The sequence below is a fragment of the Schistocerca piceifrons genome, chromosome 2 (genome assembly GCF_021461385.2).
Source record: "Schistocerca piceifrons isolate TAMUIC-IGC-003096 chromosome 2, iqSchPice1.1, whole genome shotgun sequence".
NCBI classification, from domain to species: Eukaryota; Metazoa; Arthropoda; class Insecta; order Orthoptera; family Acrididae; genus Schistocerca; species Schistocerca piceifrons.
The window spans coordinates 390,709,319-390,728,737 of record NC_060139.1 but is presented as its reverse complement, the minus strand read 5'-3'; the positions used below and the strand labels follow the sequence as shown (position 1 = coordinate 390,728,737).

The 19,419-nt window shown below is 40.6% G+C and overlaps 1 protein-coding gene across 1 annotated transcript in view; it reads left to right on the top strand.

The window, feature by feature from the left end:
* LOC124777824 overlaps positions 1–19,419 on the top strand; it is a 79,227-nt gene that overhangs the window by 16,663 nt on the left and 43,145 nt on the right. Inside the window, exon 2 of the mRNA XM_047253347.1 lies at positions 17,202–17,562. Coding sequence (XP_047109303.1) covers positions 17,202–17,562 — 361 coding nt within the window. The remainder of the gene's footprint in view (positions 1–17,201; positions 17,563–19,419) is intronic.

Genomic DNA, 19,419 nt, shown 5'->3' with positions numbered 1-19,419 from the left:
CGTGCGCGATGGTTTCCAAGACCGTTGATTCCTGAACAAAAGGACATTCGCGTGCCGGTCTGCATGTAGTTCAAGTTGATGTTAGAGGAAGATGCGGAGTTTCTTTCAAATTTAATCACTGCTGATGAAACTTGGCTACATCATTTTGATCCTGAGAGCAAATAGCAAAATTCAGTGTGGAAATCTCCTGCATCACCAACGCCCCGGAAAAGCAAATGTGGTTGCTTCTGCTGGGAATGTTATGGTCATCTCAGTCTTTGACATTCGTGGAATGGTTTATCAGCATGTTGTACCTGCACGCACATCAGTAATTGGACAATACTACAGGGATGTCCTGGAAACATTGCAAAAGCCCATATCAGGCGTAAAAGACGACACTTCCGAGAAGCAGGCTGGATGCTGACCTCGATAATGCGCGGCCGCATATTGCCAATGTTGTTGCTAAATATCTTGCAAAAATCAACGAGAAGCTCATCCCTCACCTTCCCTATAGTCCGAATTTGGCCCCATGTGACTTTTTGCTATTCCCCAACATGAAGAAAAGCCTTCGCGGGAGGCATTATCAATCATCAGAAGCAGTGGTGAAGGCTGTGGAGGCGATTTTGAAGGACCTCTCTGAATATGGTTTCCAGCTTATATTTGAAGACTGGCAGAAACACTGGGACAAGTGCACCGCATTCATGGGAGACTACTTTGAGGAGGACTATCAAAATTATGAGGATGAGTAAAGATATGTCGTCACAGAAGAATATGATCATTCTTCATTGAAAAGCCCGCCTGCTAATCTTTACTTTTAAATTGATCAGAATCAAGGATCAGAATTATAGAAAAAAGAGATTGAAAAGACGGGAATCTAGTTTTGAATTGATGTGGCGAACTTCTATTTAACACTGTAAATTATACAGCAACAAATCTGTAGACGAGTGCCATCGTACCCCGAACCTATTATCTATCTGGCTAGTGCCACGTCCACTTTAACTGTCGAGTTAACACATGCAGACAACGTGCGACATCTTCGGACATTGGAGACTATCATCCGAATAGTGTTACAGTGTTACAGAAGACTTAGATACTCGTAACAGATTTCTCTAAGTTTAATGGTTGTTGTTGTTGTTGTTGTTGTTGTGGTCTTCAGTACAGAGACTGGTTTGATGCAGCTCTCCATGCAACTCTATCCCGTGCAAGCTTCTTCATTTCCGGGTAACTACTGCAACCTACATCCTTTTGAATATGCTGACTTTATTCATCTCTTGGTCTCCCTCTACGATTTTTACACTCCACACTTCCCTCCAATACTAAATTGCTGATCCCATGATGCCTCAGAACATGTTTTACCAACCGTTCCTTCTTCTAGTCAAGTTGTGCCACAAATTACTCTTCTCCCCAGTTCTACCCCTCTAATCTTCAGCATTTTTCTTAGCACCACATTTCGAAAACTTCTATTATCTTTTTGTCTACACTGTTTATCGTCCATGTTTCACTTCCTCACATGGCTACATTCCATACAAATACTTTCAGACAAGACTTCCTGACACTTAAAATCTATACTTGATGTTAACAAATTTCTCTTCTTCAGAAACGCTTTCCTTGCCGTGGCCAGTCTGCATTTTATATCCTCTCTACTTCGACCAGCATCAGTTATTTTGGTCCCCAATTAGCAAAACTTAACTACTACTTTAAGTGTCTCATTTCCTAATTTAATTCGCTCAGCGTCACCTGACTTCATTCAACTACTTTCCATTATCCTCGTTTTGTTTTATTGATGTTTAATGGTTCCTTAATGAAATCCTTAATAGGACAATACGGAAAGATCCTTATTCACATTAGGGCAATATGTGCTGTACCACAATTTTGACAACTTACAGCAGTTGTGCCGTTCCTACGTACTCAGTGCAATATCCACAACCAAGCATTAGCACTTACAAACCGAAACCACTCTGTCTCTTGAGAGGGTTCTGTGCAGGCCTACCATTTCAGTAACATAGAAACAAAATAGCAAACAATGTCGCTTACCAACAATCGTAAAATCTAACACTTTTCATCAACAAACTGATAGTGACTGTACAGCAATGAACGCAATCCCTGAAGGATTAAACCTGCAAATTGCTCCGAGCCCATTACGTAATTGACAGACTGTCAAATTTACGATTCCTCCGGATTTTCTCAGAGCCCCGCCATTAACGGAACTTGGGCTGAAATGTTGCTAGATCAGCCGCTTTGAGAACCACGTATCGACAGGTAGTCAAAATAACAATTCGACTTCGTGACGTTGTCAACAAACCCAAGTGGGTCTGGAGCGAGAGACACAAATGGCCAGAAAACCTTTCCTTACTCTGACCTCAACGAAACTACGTCCAATCTAGAAGTACTAAGTAAAATCATGTGGAAACATTAAAATTAATACCTAAACAGTTCTATATCCGTCGATACAATTACATCGTTATGAATCACCGGCCATCGGATTTTGTTCTAGCGACCGACTGCAGCTCGATGTACGCTCTTTGTTGCTCGGGACGCTGCCTGGCTGGTACCAAATGTCCACAAATAGACGGAAGCTCCCTTTCATCCACCAGCTTTCTACAACATTTTTATATACAAGTTATAGGACAGGAAAACTACATCTCAATAATTAGACCTTTTCCATGAAAAATATTACAGATGATTCGAAAAGAGTTATGGTTTCAATGTGACCCACAATATCTACCACAACAGATTGTTGACACATTACAAGCTCGACTACTCTCCGCTCAAATTGGCTGTAAATTCTCCACACATATTTTCCGACACTCCATCCTTCCCACCATCATCCACATCGCATCGTGATGACAGAAATTAGCGCAGCAAGCTCAGTTATGGTGGCAATGCACGCTACAGTCTCTGCTTGCCTCTTAGCAAGCAGGTGATCAGACAATACCTAGGAGAGGCAAGGCAGTCGCCTTCTTGCTGACGATTCGTGTCAGTGGTGGCGGCACTGCATAATTTAATACTGGTTTCAAAAATGGTTCAAATGGCTCTGAGCACTATGAGACTTAACATCTGAGGTCATCAGTCCCCTAGAACTTAGAACTATTTAAACCTAACTAACCTAAGGACATCACACACATCCATGCCCGAGGCAGGATTCGAACCTGCAACCGTAGCGGTCGCGAGGTTACAGACTGAAGCGCCTAGAACCGCTCGGCCACACCGGCCGACAATATTGGTTTCCCTTCGTGCAAACTTCATCTGTGCACGATACAAGTCGTTCTTATCAAGGATGTCATTCCCACATCGGTTCTTCAAATTTCAGCTTACGTTCTTCCTTCGCTAGGAACCCAATAATATATCTGTGTTTCCCCTTCCTATTCATCATTCAGCTGCAACGAAAACAGAAGATCTTGTATAACTGTATATAAGAGAAACACCAGGTACACATGCGCTTTGAATGATGTATATAATAATAAAGATGTTATGGATATTTTTGCACTAGCTGCGGTACGGTCGTCGTATACGATGGCATGCTGAAAAGTAATGCCTGTTTATTTTAAATAAAATAGATGTAAACTTTATTAACATTCTACATTTTTATTCTTCCTATCTACATATTTATTTCCGAACATAGTCACTCTGACAACGAACACATTTCTCCCAATTAGAGACACGTTTCTTGAGAACGTCATTGCACAGTGTTTGAGTTTGTTGACGGAGCCACAACCTCACTTCTGATTGCACAGTTTCATCACTATCAAAGCTAAGTTCCTGAAGATGTTCTTCAGGTTTTGGAAACAGATGAAAGTCGGATGGGGCCAATTCGTAACTGTACGAAGGATGACCAATGACAGTGGTTGTCGCAGCGCTCGTGTGTTGTCTGGCATCGTCATGCTGAAAGGGAGAGTTCTCCATGTGGTTGTGGTAAGTTCCCCTGGGCTCAAACTTCTGAGGTCATCGGTCCCTAGGCTTAAACACACTACTTAATCTGACTCAAACTAACTTACGCTAAGGACAACACACACACCCTTGCCCGAGGGAGGACTCAAAACTCCGATAGGGGCAGCCGCGCGAACTGTGGCAAAGCTCCTCAGACAACGCGCTGTTACTGCGGGCGGCTCTCCATGTGTGAAAGAAGTCTTCGAATTCGGTACTCGATTACAGCAAACTGATTCTTAGAGAGTGACAGAGTTTCTAAGGGTACGTTTATGCTGCATACCTGTTACTGGCACATCGCAATTCACTGCAGCACCACACACCTCGTTGCTAGCCAGTGGCGTTGTTGCATTTAAGCTGCTGCCTGCCAGGAACAGCTTTTCACATATCGAGCCAGAAGGCTTTTGACACTGTACCACACAAGCTGCTTGTAGTGAAATTGCCTGCTTATGCAATATCGTCTCAGTTATGTGACTGAATTCTTGATTTCTGTGAGAGAGGTCAAAGTTCGTAGTAATTGACGGAAAGTCATCGAGAAAAAACAGAAATGATGTCTGGCGTTTTCCAAGGTAGTGTTATACGCCCTTTGCTGTTCCTTTCTATATAAACGGATTTAGAAGACAATCGGAGCAACCGTCTTAAGTTTTTTGCAGATGATACTGTCGTTTATCGACTAGTAAAGTCATCAGAAGATTAAAACAAATTGCAAAACGATTTAGAAAAAGATATCTGTATGGTGCGAAAATTGGAAATTGATCCTAAATAACGAAAAGTGTGAGGTCATTCACATGAGTGTCAAAAGGAATCCGTTAAACTTCGGTTACACGATATATCAGTCAAATCCAAACGCTATAAATTCAACTAAATAGCTAGGAATTAAAATTATGAGCAACTTAAAATGGAAGGAACACATAGATAATGTTCTGGGGAAGGCTAACCAAAGGCTCCGTTTTTATGACAGGACACTTATGAAATGTAACATATCTACTAAAGAGGCTGCCTACATTACGCTTGTCCATCCTCTTTTAGAATACTGCCACGTGATGTGGGATCCTTACCAGATAGAATTGACGGAGTACAGCGAGAAAGTTCAGAGACGGGCAGTACGTATTGTGTACATAGAGGAGCGAGTGTCAATGAAATGATACAGGATTTTGGATGGACATCATTAAAACAAAGGCGTTTTCCGTTGCGGTGGAGTCTTCTCACGAAATTTTAATCAACAAATTTCTCCTTCGAATGCGAAAATATTTACGCCGACCTACATAGGGAGAAACGATCATCATAATAAAATAAGGGAAATCAAAGCTCGCACGGAAAGATATAGGTGTTCGTTTCTTCCGCGCGCTGTAGGAGATTGGAATAATACAGAATTGCTGTGAAGGTGGTTCGATGAACTCTCCGCCAGGCACTTAAATATGATTTTCAGAGTATCCATGCAGATACAGATGTAGAGCAGAGTGCTAGTAGCATCAAACGCAGCCTATTGAAGTGATCTTGAAGCAGCCAATCATGGCTCACGTTTCAGGACATTATGACCGCCGTGTGAATCACAAGCCAACTTGTTATCGCCTCGCGAGGATCGTAGCCATTAGAACTGGTATCCACGAACACTGTTGTCGCCCAAGTCCTAAGAAAGAGAGTATATGTACTGAACCGACTTAAACTATTCCCTATTGTAGAAATCATGCCCTTAAGAGCGCTTGCTTTGTTATGCACACAAAAAAGAACACTGGAAATTGTGCTAAAACAGCTGTCATAAAGTAAGAATACAACCTGCACTTGGAAAAAGAATAAAGCTGTTGCTGATGTGCAAGCAAGAATTACGTATGTCCTTAAACACAGTGCATGACGATATCCGGCTAGGTGTGAGGAATATAAAATATCTGTGTTTACAGTGAACGTGTTGGAGTACTAGCCAAATTGAATGGAATCGAGAATGTTTACTACCTGTAGAATCTGCTTGTAAAGAATGGTTATATCCTACCTGACCCTAGAGGTCAGAATGTTGTGCACCTAACAGCTTAAGGAATAACAACAATCTTAATTGACATTCGTTTACAAAAATTGGAAACTTTTAAGTTATATGCAGAAATTCCGAAAGAATGTGGAAATGAAGAGTTGCTAATGTACAGTCACAAATATGTGGAGGGTTTTGACGAAAGTGCTATGTACGAAATAAGAGGCAATGTTAAACTGCCTGAATGCTCTCGCATAGATGAACTGCAGGAAGGAAGAGGGCTAATTGTTAAAGCCATAAGGCAGAAAATTAGATATGTAGAGGAATTCGGGAATATTCCTAGTTTGTATTTCTCGCATTACTGGCTGGAGACGGGAATGGGTGATTCAAATCAAGATTAAAATTATAAGGTAAGAATTAAGCTGGATGTCATTAAAACTGCACCAAACAAAAATAAAGAAATAATTTTAATAAAGTTACAGAATAGATTACGCTTTCCTATTCGCTGCCCTGACAAAAATCTTAAAAAGTCTCCTATCTACAATTATCTACGTGTGTGGGAAATGGGTAGTTGTATTACCCTGAAAATTAGTTGAAGCTAGGTAGTTGAAGGCGTGGTTTATCATGCAGTGGTATGCTTACAGAGAAAGCCTTGTGTCACATGATAGGTGTTTTGCATTCCGTGTGTTTGATGCCTCATGGTGCTTATGAGGTGCGCGAAATCGACTTTTCGTACACGCTAAAACATACCCTTAGAAAAATTTATGAATTACAGTGCTGATAAACCTCTTACGTCATTTGATTTTCAAACAGCTGAGCAGAACTGAACGTACTCAGACATTTCTCTCTTTACTTATTCTGATCAACACCAAAATGACACACAATATTTTTAGCGCAACGCAATCTGACTTTCAATAATCCCTACAAAATAATGGCCGTGTCTAACAATAACCTATACCTTTCATGAATCACTTACAAAAATCTTTTTTAGTCGAACTACTGCAATACAGGGAGCGTTAATACTGCCAGCTAAATAAAGGATTCTAACTACTGAAGGCACTGACTACTGATAGGCATAGTTAGCAAATGAAAGATTTTGATAGAGAACAAACAATGTATTTACCTTAATAATATTCAAAAGTCATCATGTATAAATCAGTTCATGATATACAGTATTACAAATTTACTCTTTCTGATGGAAACACGTCCAGATCGTCCGCTCTCAAAATTCTGCCATCTCTCTCCCCACATCCACCACTGCTGGCAGCTCACCTCCAACTGCACAACGCTACGCGATGTTCACGTCCAACCAGTCTTGCCAAATCTAAAAAACCCGAGTCGCTAGATTCAATGTCAAAAGTCGCTAAAACTGATTTTACTGGGGATGTACTGAAAATTTCGTGCTGTGAATGGTGCAATAAGCCAGTGGGGCGGGGGGTTATATTAATAAAAATTCTCACATACGTAATTGCTATATTGTCTTAATTAAATGACGCTTCGCTTGCAACAACGTACATATAAAATACGCTAACATTTAATTAAACATGTTATCATAATTGAAACAACAATTTATGTGTTGCGTCAATCACAGTAGCCAAATATACTAGAAACATACAACTATATTTGTAACATAAGATAGCAAGAACTCAAATTAGGTTACAAAATATATACATACCGGTATGTGAGCTATTCATCGTCGTCACTCAGAAGATCGAATAACTATTACGTTCCATGCTCTGACAGAACTGTAGTTGATGTTGAGGGTTGAACGTCGCTCAAAAGATGATGTTGCAGTTCGACTGGTTTTGTCGCAAAAGAGTAACTTTCGTTCGTTCCAATAAGCTGCAATACGTATGACGGTATGTCAAAAGATGCACAATCTTTATTTTGTTTCTTCAGCTGGTTTCTCAATATGATCAAAGCATTAATTGTCTTTAACGATAATCTGTTACGTTGTTTAGTTTTTATAATGTTCATAGAACTGAATATTCTTTCCACTTCTGCATTTGAGTGTTGTAGGCATAAAACAGTCATTGCTAGCTGTGAAATCAAAGAAAAAGGTTTCTCCCCTGCAGCATTTTTATACTGCAAAACCTCACTCAAAAATCGAACAGTGTTAGTAGTGTTATTCCACCTAATGAAGTTAAGTTGATATTATGCCATTCTTGCAGCATACCGTCTATGAAATCGCCACTAAAACCCAATTCTTTGGCTACATCCGCTGCAGCATTATTTTTATTCACTTTTAGTGTTTCTTCAACATCCAACATTGGCATTTTTTTCAGGATCGTAACGTTACTTGGCAGTCTTTGTTGAATTTCTTTTATGCGTTTGACTAAACTGAATGCATCTCTTCTTCAAATAAACCTTATGTTTGAACTGAAATTGTCTGAGTCAAGTTTGTCTGAAGAAAATAAAGCCAAGGTTCGGATTTGCTTACATACATTTGCTTGGAACTGGTGTTGTCAACAAATCAACAGTTGGAAAAACTACGTTTTGTCCGAGTGACTGCATGAGAAATACAAGTGTATCTAGTAATTTAGTAGGGTCATTGTCTTCTCCTTCAAAAGCTTTTATTGCTATTTGTACGTCTTTTAAAGCATGTTTAAGGTAACACATGTAAAGAGTCGTCAGAATCCATCTTGTACAAAAGATCGGCAGTGTAACAATTGTCTTGAACCATTGCAAGTGAAAAATGTAGCTTTAGTTCTTCCCACTGCTCCAGAATTCTTCGTATTGCTGGTTCAATTAAAAGCCAACGTGTCGCACAGACCTTGAAAATTTTTAGTGGCTGTTTTCCACAATTTATTGTCTCATAAACCTTTTTATATTCCTCTTGTCTTTTGGGTGAAATGGAGAAGCAATTGTTGGTTTCCCGTGCAAGAAACTCTATGTTTCTAGGTATGGTATTCACTGAGGCGTGCGAAACTGCAAGCTGAAGAGAGTGACAAATGCAACGGATCAATACCAAATGCTTCAAACCATATTCTCTCTTGAGTTGTTCGAAAAGCCCATTTATTGTTTATTCCAACCATTGCAGAAGCATTATCTGTGCCAATTCCTACCATATTAGCGATTGGAAGTTTGAGATCTTTCAAAGAATTCACAAGAACAGCAGCCAGATTTCTTGCATCTGCAGTTACTACTACAGCGAGTTTGAGAAATGCTGATCTAATGGTTTGGTTGCTTACACTACAGTACCGTATAACGATACCTAGCATTTTAGATATTGATGCATCTGTGGATTCATCTATTAGTACGCTGTATTTTTGGTTGCCTATATCTCCAACCAATGATTGTGTAAAATATGGAGCCAAAACTTCAGTTATAATGTTAGTGCACTTTGTACGATGTAATTGGATGTTTTTAGTGCCCTCATCACCGGAAAACACCATCTTGCACAGTATTCCTAAATCATCTACAGATAAAATAGAACAATGTTCAGCAATAAATACAGAAAGGGCACGTTCCGCTCTGCTTGCTATTGTAACTGTAGTTGTCGGAACAATTTTCACAGGTAAGGTGGTTTGTGTTTTTTTAAATCAATTTTTTGTTTACGCTTAATAGTTTTCGAATTTTTTCTAATATCACACAATTTAGCATAAAACTCTGTTCCACATACTTGACATCTTGCCTTCGACAAGTCACCAACGACTGGTTTCCGCCACCCATTGAATCAGGTTCTGCTTCCCACGCATCTCGATATTTTTGAGCGTACTGCTGCTTCTTCTTCTGCGGCAAATGCATTATGTAAGCCACCACAACATAAGTTTCACCAATTTATAATCACTGAAAATACATTAAAACTCAGGCGAACTAGAGGTCATGAAACAAACTACTCACTCAGTCATATTGTTCATTGTTAAAACGTAATAATGTCTGAGATACCCCCACCGACTTGTTCTTGCGTTACCACTGTGCATGTGGTAATAATTTGACTGCGAGTTAACATTTCGAAAAATTAGACGCTGCTGGACAGAAATGTATTTTATTATACGGGGGTTGTTTTTTAAGTAAGGGCCGTTCGCGCGTATAGTCCCGTAGTTCGCGCGGACGCCGCAACAAGCCACCACGCCACTTGCCGGCATCCATCCCGTTCACACTGATGCAAGTTGCAGCTCTGTAGCTGACGTGTACGCATCGCTGTGCTACTTTATAATGTTTACGATTATTGAATCGCCCGCCGCGTGTGAGATACGGTCAGTGGTACGTTTTTTGACCGCGAGAAGCCTATCAGTTGCAGAAATTCATCGTCAGTTAACAGAAGTTTATGGCTTGAATACAATGAGTGAAGGTAAAGTGCGTCAATGGGTTAGAGAGTTTAAAAATGGCCGTCAAAACATCCATGACGAAGAACGCTCAGGCCGGCCCTCTGTGTTCACTGATGATTTGGTGGCTGCAGTCGAAACAAAGATTCGTGAGGACAGAAGATTCACAATTTCCAGTCTTTCTTTGGAATTTCCACAAGTTTCAAGATCGGTTTTTGTACAAAATTGTGTCTGAAAACCTAAACTTTAAGAAACTGTGTTCTCGGTGTGTACCCAGACTTCTCACAGAGGACCACAAAGGGAAGAGATTTGCCACTTCATTGGACTTTTTGATTCGTTACGAGGAAGAAGGGGTTGACATGTTGAGTCAAATTGTCACTGGAGATGAAACATAGGTATCCCATATCACTCCCGAAAGCAAGCGACAATCGATGGAATGGCGGCACACAACCTCACCTGTCAAGGTCAATGCCAAACAGACACTGTCAAAGCGCAAGATTATGGCAACTGTGTTCTGGGACCAGCGCGGTGTTTTGCTAGTGAACTTTATGCCACGAGGAACGACAATCAACTCAGATGCCTACTGTGCAATTCAAAACAAAAGGCGCGGCATGCTGACAAATGGAGTTTTGCTCCTGCACGATAACGCTAGGCCTCACACCTCTCAAAAGACTCGGGATTTGATTGATTCTTTTGGCTGGGAAGTTTTGGACCATGCACCATACAGCCCCGACCTTGCTCCTAGCGATTTTCACCTTTTCCGGTACCTGAAACACCATCTTGGCGGGCAGCGCTTCAATGACGACGATGAAGTGAAAGCGGCCGTGAACTCTTGGCTGTCGGAGCAGGCGGCCGAATTCTTCGAAGAGGGAATTAAAAACTTAGTTGTACAGTGTGACAAGTGCTTAAATAAACAACTCAACTATGTAGAAAAATAGGTAAAAGTGTGTAGAATCATAAAATAAAAGTTTTTTTACGAAAGTATTTGTTTTTTTTTTAAATAATAACGGCCCTTACTTAAAAAACAACCCTCGTACATATGTATGTTTTTTGTCAATTCGAAAAATAAAGGGAGTTCAAAAGTTGAAGAATTATAGATCGATATGCTATCGACGATAACAGGCTAGTGGGTAATGAATAATGAACTGTTCTGTAGTCAAGGTTTTCTTACTCTGTAGGCAATTCCCACATTCAGGTTTACTAAATGCTACACGATCTGCTAAGAACTTAATTTAACTTAGCAAATCTAGAACAACGTCAGTGTAGTACCCATTCTATAGTTAAAATCTTAGTTTTGTTAATGAAAATACTGGCCCAAAATAGTTTTGATTTGTACTTCAAAAGTCGTCAGTACTCCAAAAGGCGCCAGATGAGTCGCTAAATAATTTTTGTCGCAAAAAAGTTTTTTTGTCGCTAAGACGAAGGCAAAAGTCGCCATTTCTAGCGACAAAGTCGCTAAATTGGCAACACTGCATCCAACTGCGCAGCACTACAATAGCAAATATTCCAACAATGCAAAACAGCCTCAGACTTCACACAGCACAGTCAGTGATTTTCATATAAAGCGCTATGTGGCGTTACCAACATAAAAACCTAAACAGCCTACTTACAAGGTTTTGCATACTACGATAAGCATGCATTTTAAAAAAGTTATAAAGACAATTTCGATGCGACAATATTTACTTTTTGAAGATTCATTGAACTTGCAATGTGTAAGATGTCACACAATAAATGGTAAGTAAGTTCATTTATTACTCTTACATTCTCTTTGGAGGTGCTATATCTCTCACTGTTACTATCTTTGATCATTTCCCGTGTGTTCATAGACTTCGCATTTTACTCACCTTTAAATGATAAATCATAATAAAGCACCTTATTCCCTCCAAAAATCGAACACCTTATTCCTTCCTTCCATAATAAGACAACTGTGTTGTCGGTGTGTGTCGGTAGTACTTCAATATGGTGTTTGTGTTTCTACTCTGCTCTGTGTACCGAGTACTTTTTTTACATGATGGTGTTATTTATTAGGTAATTGCAAGAAATATATTCTATAAAGCTTTCAGAGAGCCTTTGTGCCATAGTTCCAATTGCAAACTTCGTCGATAGTTTTTAACGTACTTAGCACCCAGTTGGGATGTGTCGTTTGTAATAATAGTAATAACTGGCAATCAAAAGCACCGATTATATTTTTTGTAGTTAACGACAAAATGTATTATCTTTGTTTCTCCTAAAATGGATCTTGAGAAGAATTTCAATGTGCAAATACTTAATTTTAGGCTATATTGTGAATTACATCAAGGGCAGCTCTAATTAGTTACATTCAGGCTGTCAATTGGCTTCTGTGCATGCCTGCTCAGTGTAATATTTTAACTGACATGTATTTTTCTGCAGTTATAAGCCTGGTCAGGTTCGTTTTACGACTACGAATCCTTAGACCTACCTTCTACAATGTCAGCTGTTATTAGACATTGAAATCTAGCATTGGAGAGCTTTAGAATTTTGGTCACTATTTTGTCGAATATGTTTATATGTCGAAATTAACTTCCACTTTCTTTTCCACTGCAGATGTAGTTTTGCAGAGATTTTAGAATATTGCGACATCACATTAACTGATTTCAATCTTACAGCATTTTTTCGTAATCTTAACCACAACTAGGTCCTAGGTAATTGCACTCTTCGCGCTGTCTATGTGATTTGTAGACCTTTTAGACTATTGCAACATTTTATATATAAAAAAAAAATTAAGTTAAGAATGTTTTGTATTTTATTAACAGTGGAACCATATGTTGGTGACACAGAATTCTCATGGAACAGAGAATGAATGAACTGTCCACATTTCTATAGTACAGCAATTCACTGGTGGCAGTAATTTTTTCTACAGTGCAGCCGTCTGTTGTTGTGCAGGAGCAACTGGAATGAGACACAGAACTTGATTTTATTTTTGTGTTCTCAGAGTTGGTGTTATAGTATTAAGGTAAAACTCATTTGCAAGAAATACGAATTCCTAATTCGTTATTCCCCCCATGAACCATGCACCTTGCCGCTGGTGGGGAGGCTTGCGTGCCTCAACGATACAGATAGCCGTACCGCAAGTGCAGCCACAACGGAGGGGTATCTGTTGAGACAGCAGACAAATGTGGGTTCCTGAAGAGGGGCAGCAGCCTTTTCAGTAGTTGCAGGGGCAACAGTCTGGATGATTGACTGATCTGGCCTTGTAACACTAACCAGAAGAGCCTTGCTGTGCTGGTACTGCGAACGGCTGAAAGCAACGGGAAACTACAGCCGTAATTTTTCCCGAGGGCATGCAGCTTTACTGTATGGTTAAATGATGATGGCGTCCTCTTGGGTAAAATATTCCGGAGGTTAGTCCCCCATTCGGATCTCTGGGCGGGGACTATTCAGGAGGACGTTGTTATCAAGAGAAGGAAAACTGGCGTTCTACGGGTCGGAGCGTGGAATGTCAGATCCCTTAATCGGGTAGATAAGTTAGAAAATTTAAAAAGGGAATTAGTGAAGTTCGGTGGCAAGAGGAACAAGACTTCTGGTCAGGTGAACACAGGGTTATAAATACAAAATCAAATAGGGGTAATGCAGTAGTAGGTTTAATAATGAATAAAAAATTGGAATGCGGGTAAGCTACTACGAACAGCATAGTGAACGCATTATTGTGGCCAAGATAGATACAAAGCCCACGCCTACCACAGTAGTACAAGTTTATATGCCGACTAGCTCCGCAGATGACGAAGAGATTGATGAAATGTATGATGAGATAAAAGAAATTATTCATATAGTGAAGGGAGACGGAAATTTAATAGTCATGAGTGACTGGAATTCGATAGCAGGAAAAGGAAGAGTAGGTAACGTCGTAGGTGAATATGGAGTGGGGATAAGGAATGAAAGAGGAAGCCACCTGGTAGAATTTTGCACAGAGCGTAACTTAATCATAACTAACACTTGGTTCAAGAATCATAAAAGAAGACTGTATACATGGAAGAAGCCTGGAGATACTGACAGGTTTCAGATAGATTATAAAATGGTAAGACAGAGATTTAGGAACCAGGTTTTAAATTGTAAGACATTTCCAGGGGCAGATATGGGCTCTGACCACTATTTATTGGTTGTCAACTGTAGATTAAAACTAAAGAAACTGCAAAAAGGTAGGAATTTAAGGAGATGGGACCTGGATAAACTGACAGAACCAGAGGTTGTAGAGAGTTTCAGGGAGAGAATTAGGGAACGGTTGACAAGAATGGGAGAAAGAAATACAGTAGAAGAAGAATGGGTAGCTTTGAGAGATGAAATAGTGAAGGCAGCAGAGGATCAAGTAGGTAAAAAGACGAGAGCTAAAAGAAATCCTTGGGTAACAGAAGATATATTGAATTTAATTGATGAAAAGAGAAAATACAAAAATGCGGTAAATGAAGCAGGCAAAAAGGAATACAAACGTCTCAAAAATGAGATCGACAGAAAGTGCAAAATGGCTAAGCAGGGATGGCTAGAAGACAAATGTAAGGATGTAGAGCCATATATCACTATGGGTAAGACAGATACTGCCTACAGGAAAATTAAAGAGACCTTTGGAGAAAAGAGAACCACTTGCATGAATATCAAGAGCTCAGATGGAAACCCAGTTCTAAGCAAAGAAGGGAAAGGAGAAATGTGGAAGGAGTATATAGAGGGTCTATACAAGGGTGATGTACTTGAGGACAATATTATGGAAATGGAAGAGTATGTAGATGTAGATGAAATAGGAGATATGATACTGCATGAAGAGATTGACAAAGCACTGAAAGACGTAAGTCGAGACAAGGCCCGGGGAGTAGACAACATTCCATTAGAACTACTGATAGCCTTGGGAGAGCCAGCCCTGACAAAACTCTACCATCTGGTGAGCAAGATGTATGAGACAGGCGAAATACCCTCAGACTTCAAGAAGAATATAATAATTCCAATCCCAAAGAAAACAGGTCTTGACAGATGTGAAAATTTACCGAACTATCAGTTTAATAAGTCATAGCTGCAAAATTCTAACACGAATTCTTTGCAGACGAACGGAAAAACTGGTAGAAGCCGACCTCAGGGAAGATCGATTTGGATTCCATAGAAATGTTGGAACACGTGAGGCAATACTGACCCTACGAGGTATCTTAGAAAATAGATTAAGGAAAGACAAACCTACGTTTCTAGGATTTGTAGACTTAGAGAAAGTTTTTGACAATGTTGACTGGAATACTCCCTTTCAAATTCTGAAGGTGGCAGGGAGCGAAAGGATATTTACAATTTGTACATAAACCAGATGGCAGTTATGAGTCGAGGGGCATGAAAGGAAAGTAGTGGTTGGGAAGGGAGTGAGACAGGGTTGTAGCCTCTCCCCGATGTTATTCAATCTGTATATTGAGCAAGCAGTAAAGGAAACAAGAGGAAAAATTCGGAGTAGGAATTAAAATCCATGGAGAAGACATTAAAAATTTGAGGTTCGCCGATGACATTGTAATTGTGTCAGACACAGCAAAGGACCTGGAAGAGCAGCCGAACGGGATTGACAGTGTCTTGGAAGGAGGATATAAGATGAACATCAACAAAAGCCAAACGGGGATAATGGAATGTAGTCGAATTAAATCGGGTGATGCTGAGGATATTAGATTAGGAAACGAAATGCTTAAAGTAGTAAATGAGTTTTGCTATTTGGGGAGCAAAATAACTGATGATGGTCGAAGTAGAGAAAATATAAAATGTAGACTGGCAATGGCAAGGAAAGTGTTTCTGAAAAAGAGAAATATGATAACGTCGAGTATAGATTTAAGTGTTAGGATGTCTTTTCTGAAAGCATTTGTATGGAGTGTAGTCATGTATGGAAGTGAAACGTGGACGATAAATAGTTTAGACAAAAAGACAATAGAAGCTTTCGAAATGTGGTGCTACAGAGGAATGCTGAAGATTAGGTGGGTAGATCACATAACTAATGAGGAGGTACTGAATAGAACTGGGGAGAAGAGAAATTTGTGGCACAACTTGACTAGAAGAAGGGATCAGTTGGTAGGACATATTCTGAGGCATCAAGGGATCACCAATTTATTATTTGAGGGCAGCGTGGAGGGTAAAAATTGTAGAGGGAGATCAAGAGATGAATACACTAAACAGATTCAGAAGGATGTAGGCTGCAGTAGATATTGGGATATGAAGAAGCTTGCACAGGATAGAGTAGGATGGACACCTGCATCAAAAAGGAAGGTAACGGGAAACCACCACTGGAATCACTTCCCTAGACAGTCACATGGTGGACCTATCTGACGAGGCTTCCCCCATGACAAGACCTGCCGTAAGGCGGCACAAAAAGTTTCATACATTGGACCAGAAGCCATACCTTTCTAGTCACTGGAGAGAAGCTGATAAAGTGGTCTATGCTGACCTAAATGGAGACTAAATAGAAAAATCAATGTTTCTCACAAAAATTTTTCACCCAAATGTTGAGAAAATTTCTTGAACTCGTATGTTACGTAGTCCAGAAGCTTCATTTAATGTTAGTAAACTTCGATAGAAAAAGATATGTGAATGACATTTCAGCGGGTCATGTGGTAGAGAGTAGCTGCTAGTCAATCTCCGTTCCTTCCTGAGCTCGAAGTGCTCGCTGTGTTTCCTGCAAAGATAATTTAGGTCAAATCCTTGTACTAAAAGAAATTAGCTACTTAATAGCTCATTTCTTTGTCTCCATCCAAAGATCTATCTTCCTCTCCATTCTGCCGATGCAATTCTCCATGTATAGCTGTCAGACAATAATTAGTTCCTCGATCACGATAATACTTTTTAAACTCTGGTTTCTATTGATTTGTTCTCTGATTTGACGCCTATCCCACAACTCTATCTTGTCCTAGTACACACTAACCAGAACATTTTTTAGCAAGCATTACTCATATTTAACGTCCTTGTCACCTACATATTGTGGCTTTTAAAGTGTAGTAGGAAGTACCTATCGGTTTGCTGCAGCATTGGCTGTAGCGCTTACTACAGCCACTGTTGCTATTGAACATTATTTGATGCTCGTTGATGCAGTGTTTATGTTTTTCGTGCAGGTATCGCAATGTGCTGTGCCACAGAGACCTGTGGCTAAACAACATGCTGTTTGCGGAGAACGCCAAGGGGGAGCTGTCGGTGCGGCTTCTGGACTTCCAGACACTTCACCTAGAACCTCCAGCACATGACGTTGTGACGTTCCTGCACTTGACCACGATGCGCGACATGCGGCAAGCTCATGGCCGGCAGCTGCTGGAATTGTACCACCAGACACTGGGTGATGTGCTGTGCCAGCACGACCTCAACATTGACTCCATTCTTCCGTTGCAAGTCTTCCTGCAGTCATGCGAGGAAACCAAGCCGGTGGCCGTCGTCATCGCCGTCTACATCTTGCAAGTCACCATGCTGAGTCTACAAAAGGTACCAATTCTTCATCCCACAAAGACCTTAGTAACGACTCTGTCCTGCCCTTGGAAGTCTTCCAGCAATCTCGCGCAGACGCTAAGCTTGTGGCCACCGTCAGTGCCATGTACATCCTCCAAACCATGTTGAGGCCAGACCTGGCCACAGTAGCCAGAGATAGTAGTCATGTGTGTGTGAATTGCATTTGCGTATGTCTGTGAATGTTGTCTAATTCTAAAGAAGGCCTTTTAGCCGAAAACTTAGTTGTTAATACTCTGCGACCCAAAATCTCCGCTACATGGTGAGTAGCAATCTAACTTATTCATAATATTGACATTATTCCATTCTGGATTTTCCATCAGATGGAACACATTAGTTACTAGGATTACTTTACTGCTCGCAACATTCTTTTCTATGGAGATTTCACGAGTAGCCACTTCTACAAACCCCATAATATCACAAACATCTGCCACATCTACAATATCCGCGGCAATTAGTATGGGCAGTGCACCAATACAGCCGTTAATGATAAAGACCGTTCCAAAATGATCTTTGCGACTTTGATGACATATAAGACAGAAATCGAGACTGGTAGGAAGTTCCGGTCTGCGGCGTAATGTTCACACATATCCACAGTTTTAGTAGACGTTTAACAGAGTGTTTGTCCGCTCTCCAGTATGAAGAATACGTAAACGATGTTCCAGTTCATCTCATGTTTGGCCCTGCATGTCCTCATTAACGTGTACGATTGCTGATCTCATGCAAGCTCCCAGTTCTTACAGGGCCCCATAAAAAAATAAATCTGGTGCGGTTATATCTCGAGCCTTTGTAGCCCAGGGAATCGGTCCTCCTCTGCCAGTCCAGTGACCTGGAAATGTGTAATCCTTATTCTTCCTAGCCATTGATGCCCAGTGAAGAAAGGCTCCATCAAGCTGCAGCACGATGTCGAGATAAACAGTCGAGGTTATCGACGCGTTGGCAAAGAAAAATGGTCCCATCACACAATCGTGAAGCGGACAACACCGCACGTTTACCTCTAGACCGTCACGCACAATTTCCATGCTAAAGTCGGATTTCTCAGAGCCTCACATTCGCTCATTCTGTCGGTTTACCTTGTTGGACGCTTGAAAGCGAGCTTCGTCTGTGACCTTTTATAAGTGCGACTCAGTATCTCAATCGAAAATGTTTTGCGCTTTGGCCTATCAGAAAATGCAGCACCAGTTTGTGCAGGAGCAAAGCTTCTCTTTCATAGCACCCTGCGTACCATGGTTTGTGGTAGCTGGAACTGTCGCAACTCTTGATGGACAGATTTGGATGGACCCCTGATAATGTTCCACATCTGCATCAGTCGTGCTCAGTCACCCGGAACTCATCCTCCTTATGACTCTTCACGATTCCTTGAACCTCGTATACCACTGTCTGATGGTCAGGCGTGATGGTGGTGTGCTTCTGTAGCGTTTCTGGAAGTACTGCTGGACCTGGTGTTAGATTTGGTTTCCGTCAAGCATTCCACACACTGTACCGCCTGCTGGGATGAGGTAGTTGCCAATTCAATAATTAACTCTGCAAAAAGTAGGCATAACAATACTTCAGGTATGTGTGAACATTATGCCACAAACCTCACCTTTCTTCTGATCCCTACTTTTGAAACATACGTCATCAGAGTTATAAAGCTGGTTTTAGAATACCTACATTATTAATCACTGGCAGCTGCAAAAGTCTTTCAGTCATATAGAACGATTCATATCACATAATGGATGGTCTTTGAATTAATTTGAGATCTGATCCTTTTCTTATCACTTGCTGCTACAAGGCTTTAAACATTACACTCCTTTTCACTGCAGTGATCTATCAAGTAGTTTGTCAGTCTTTTCA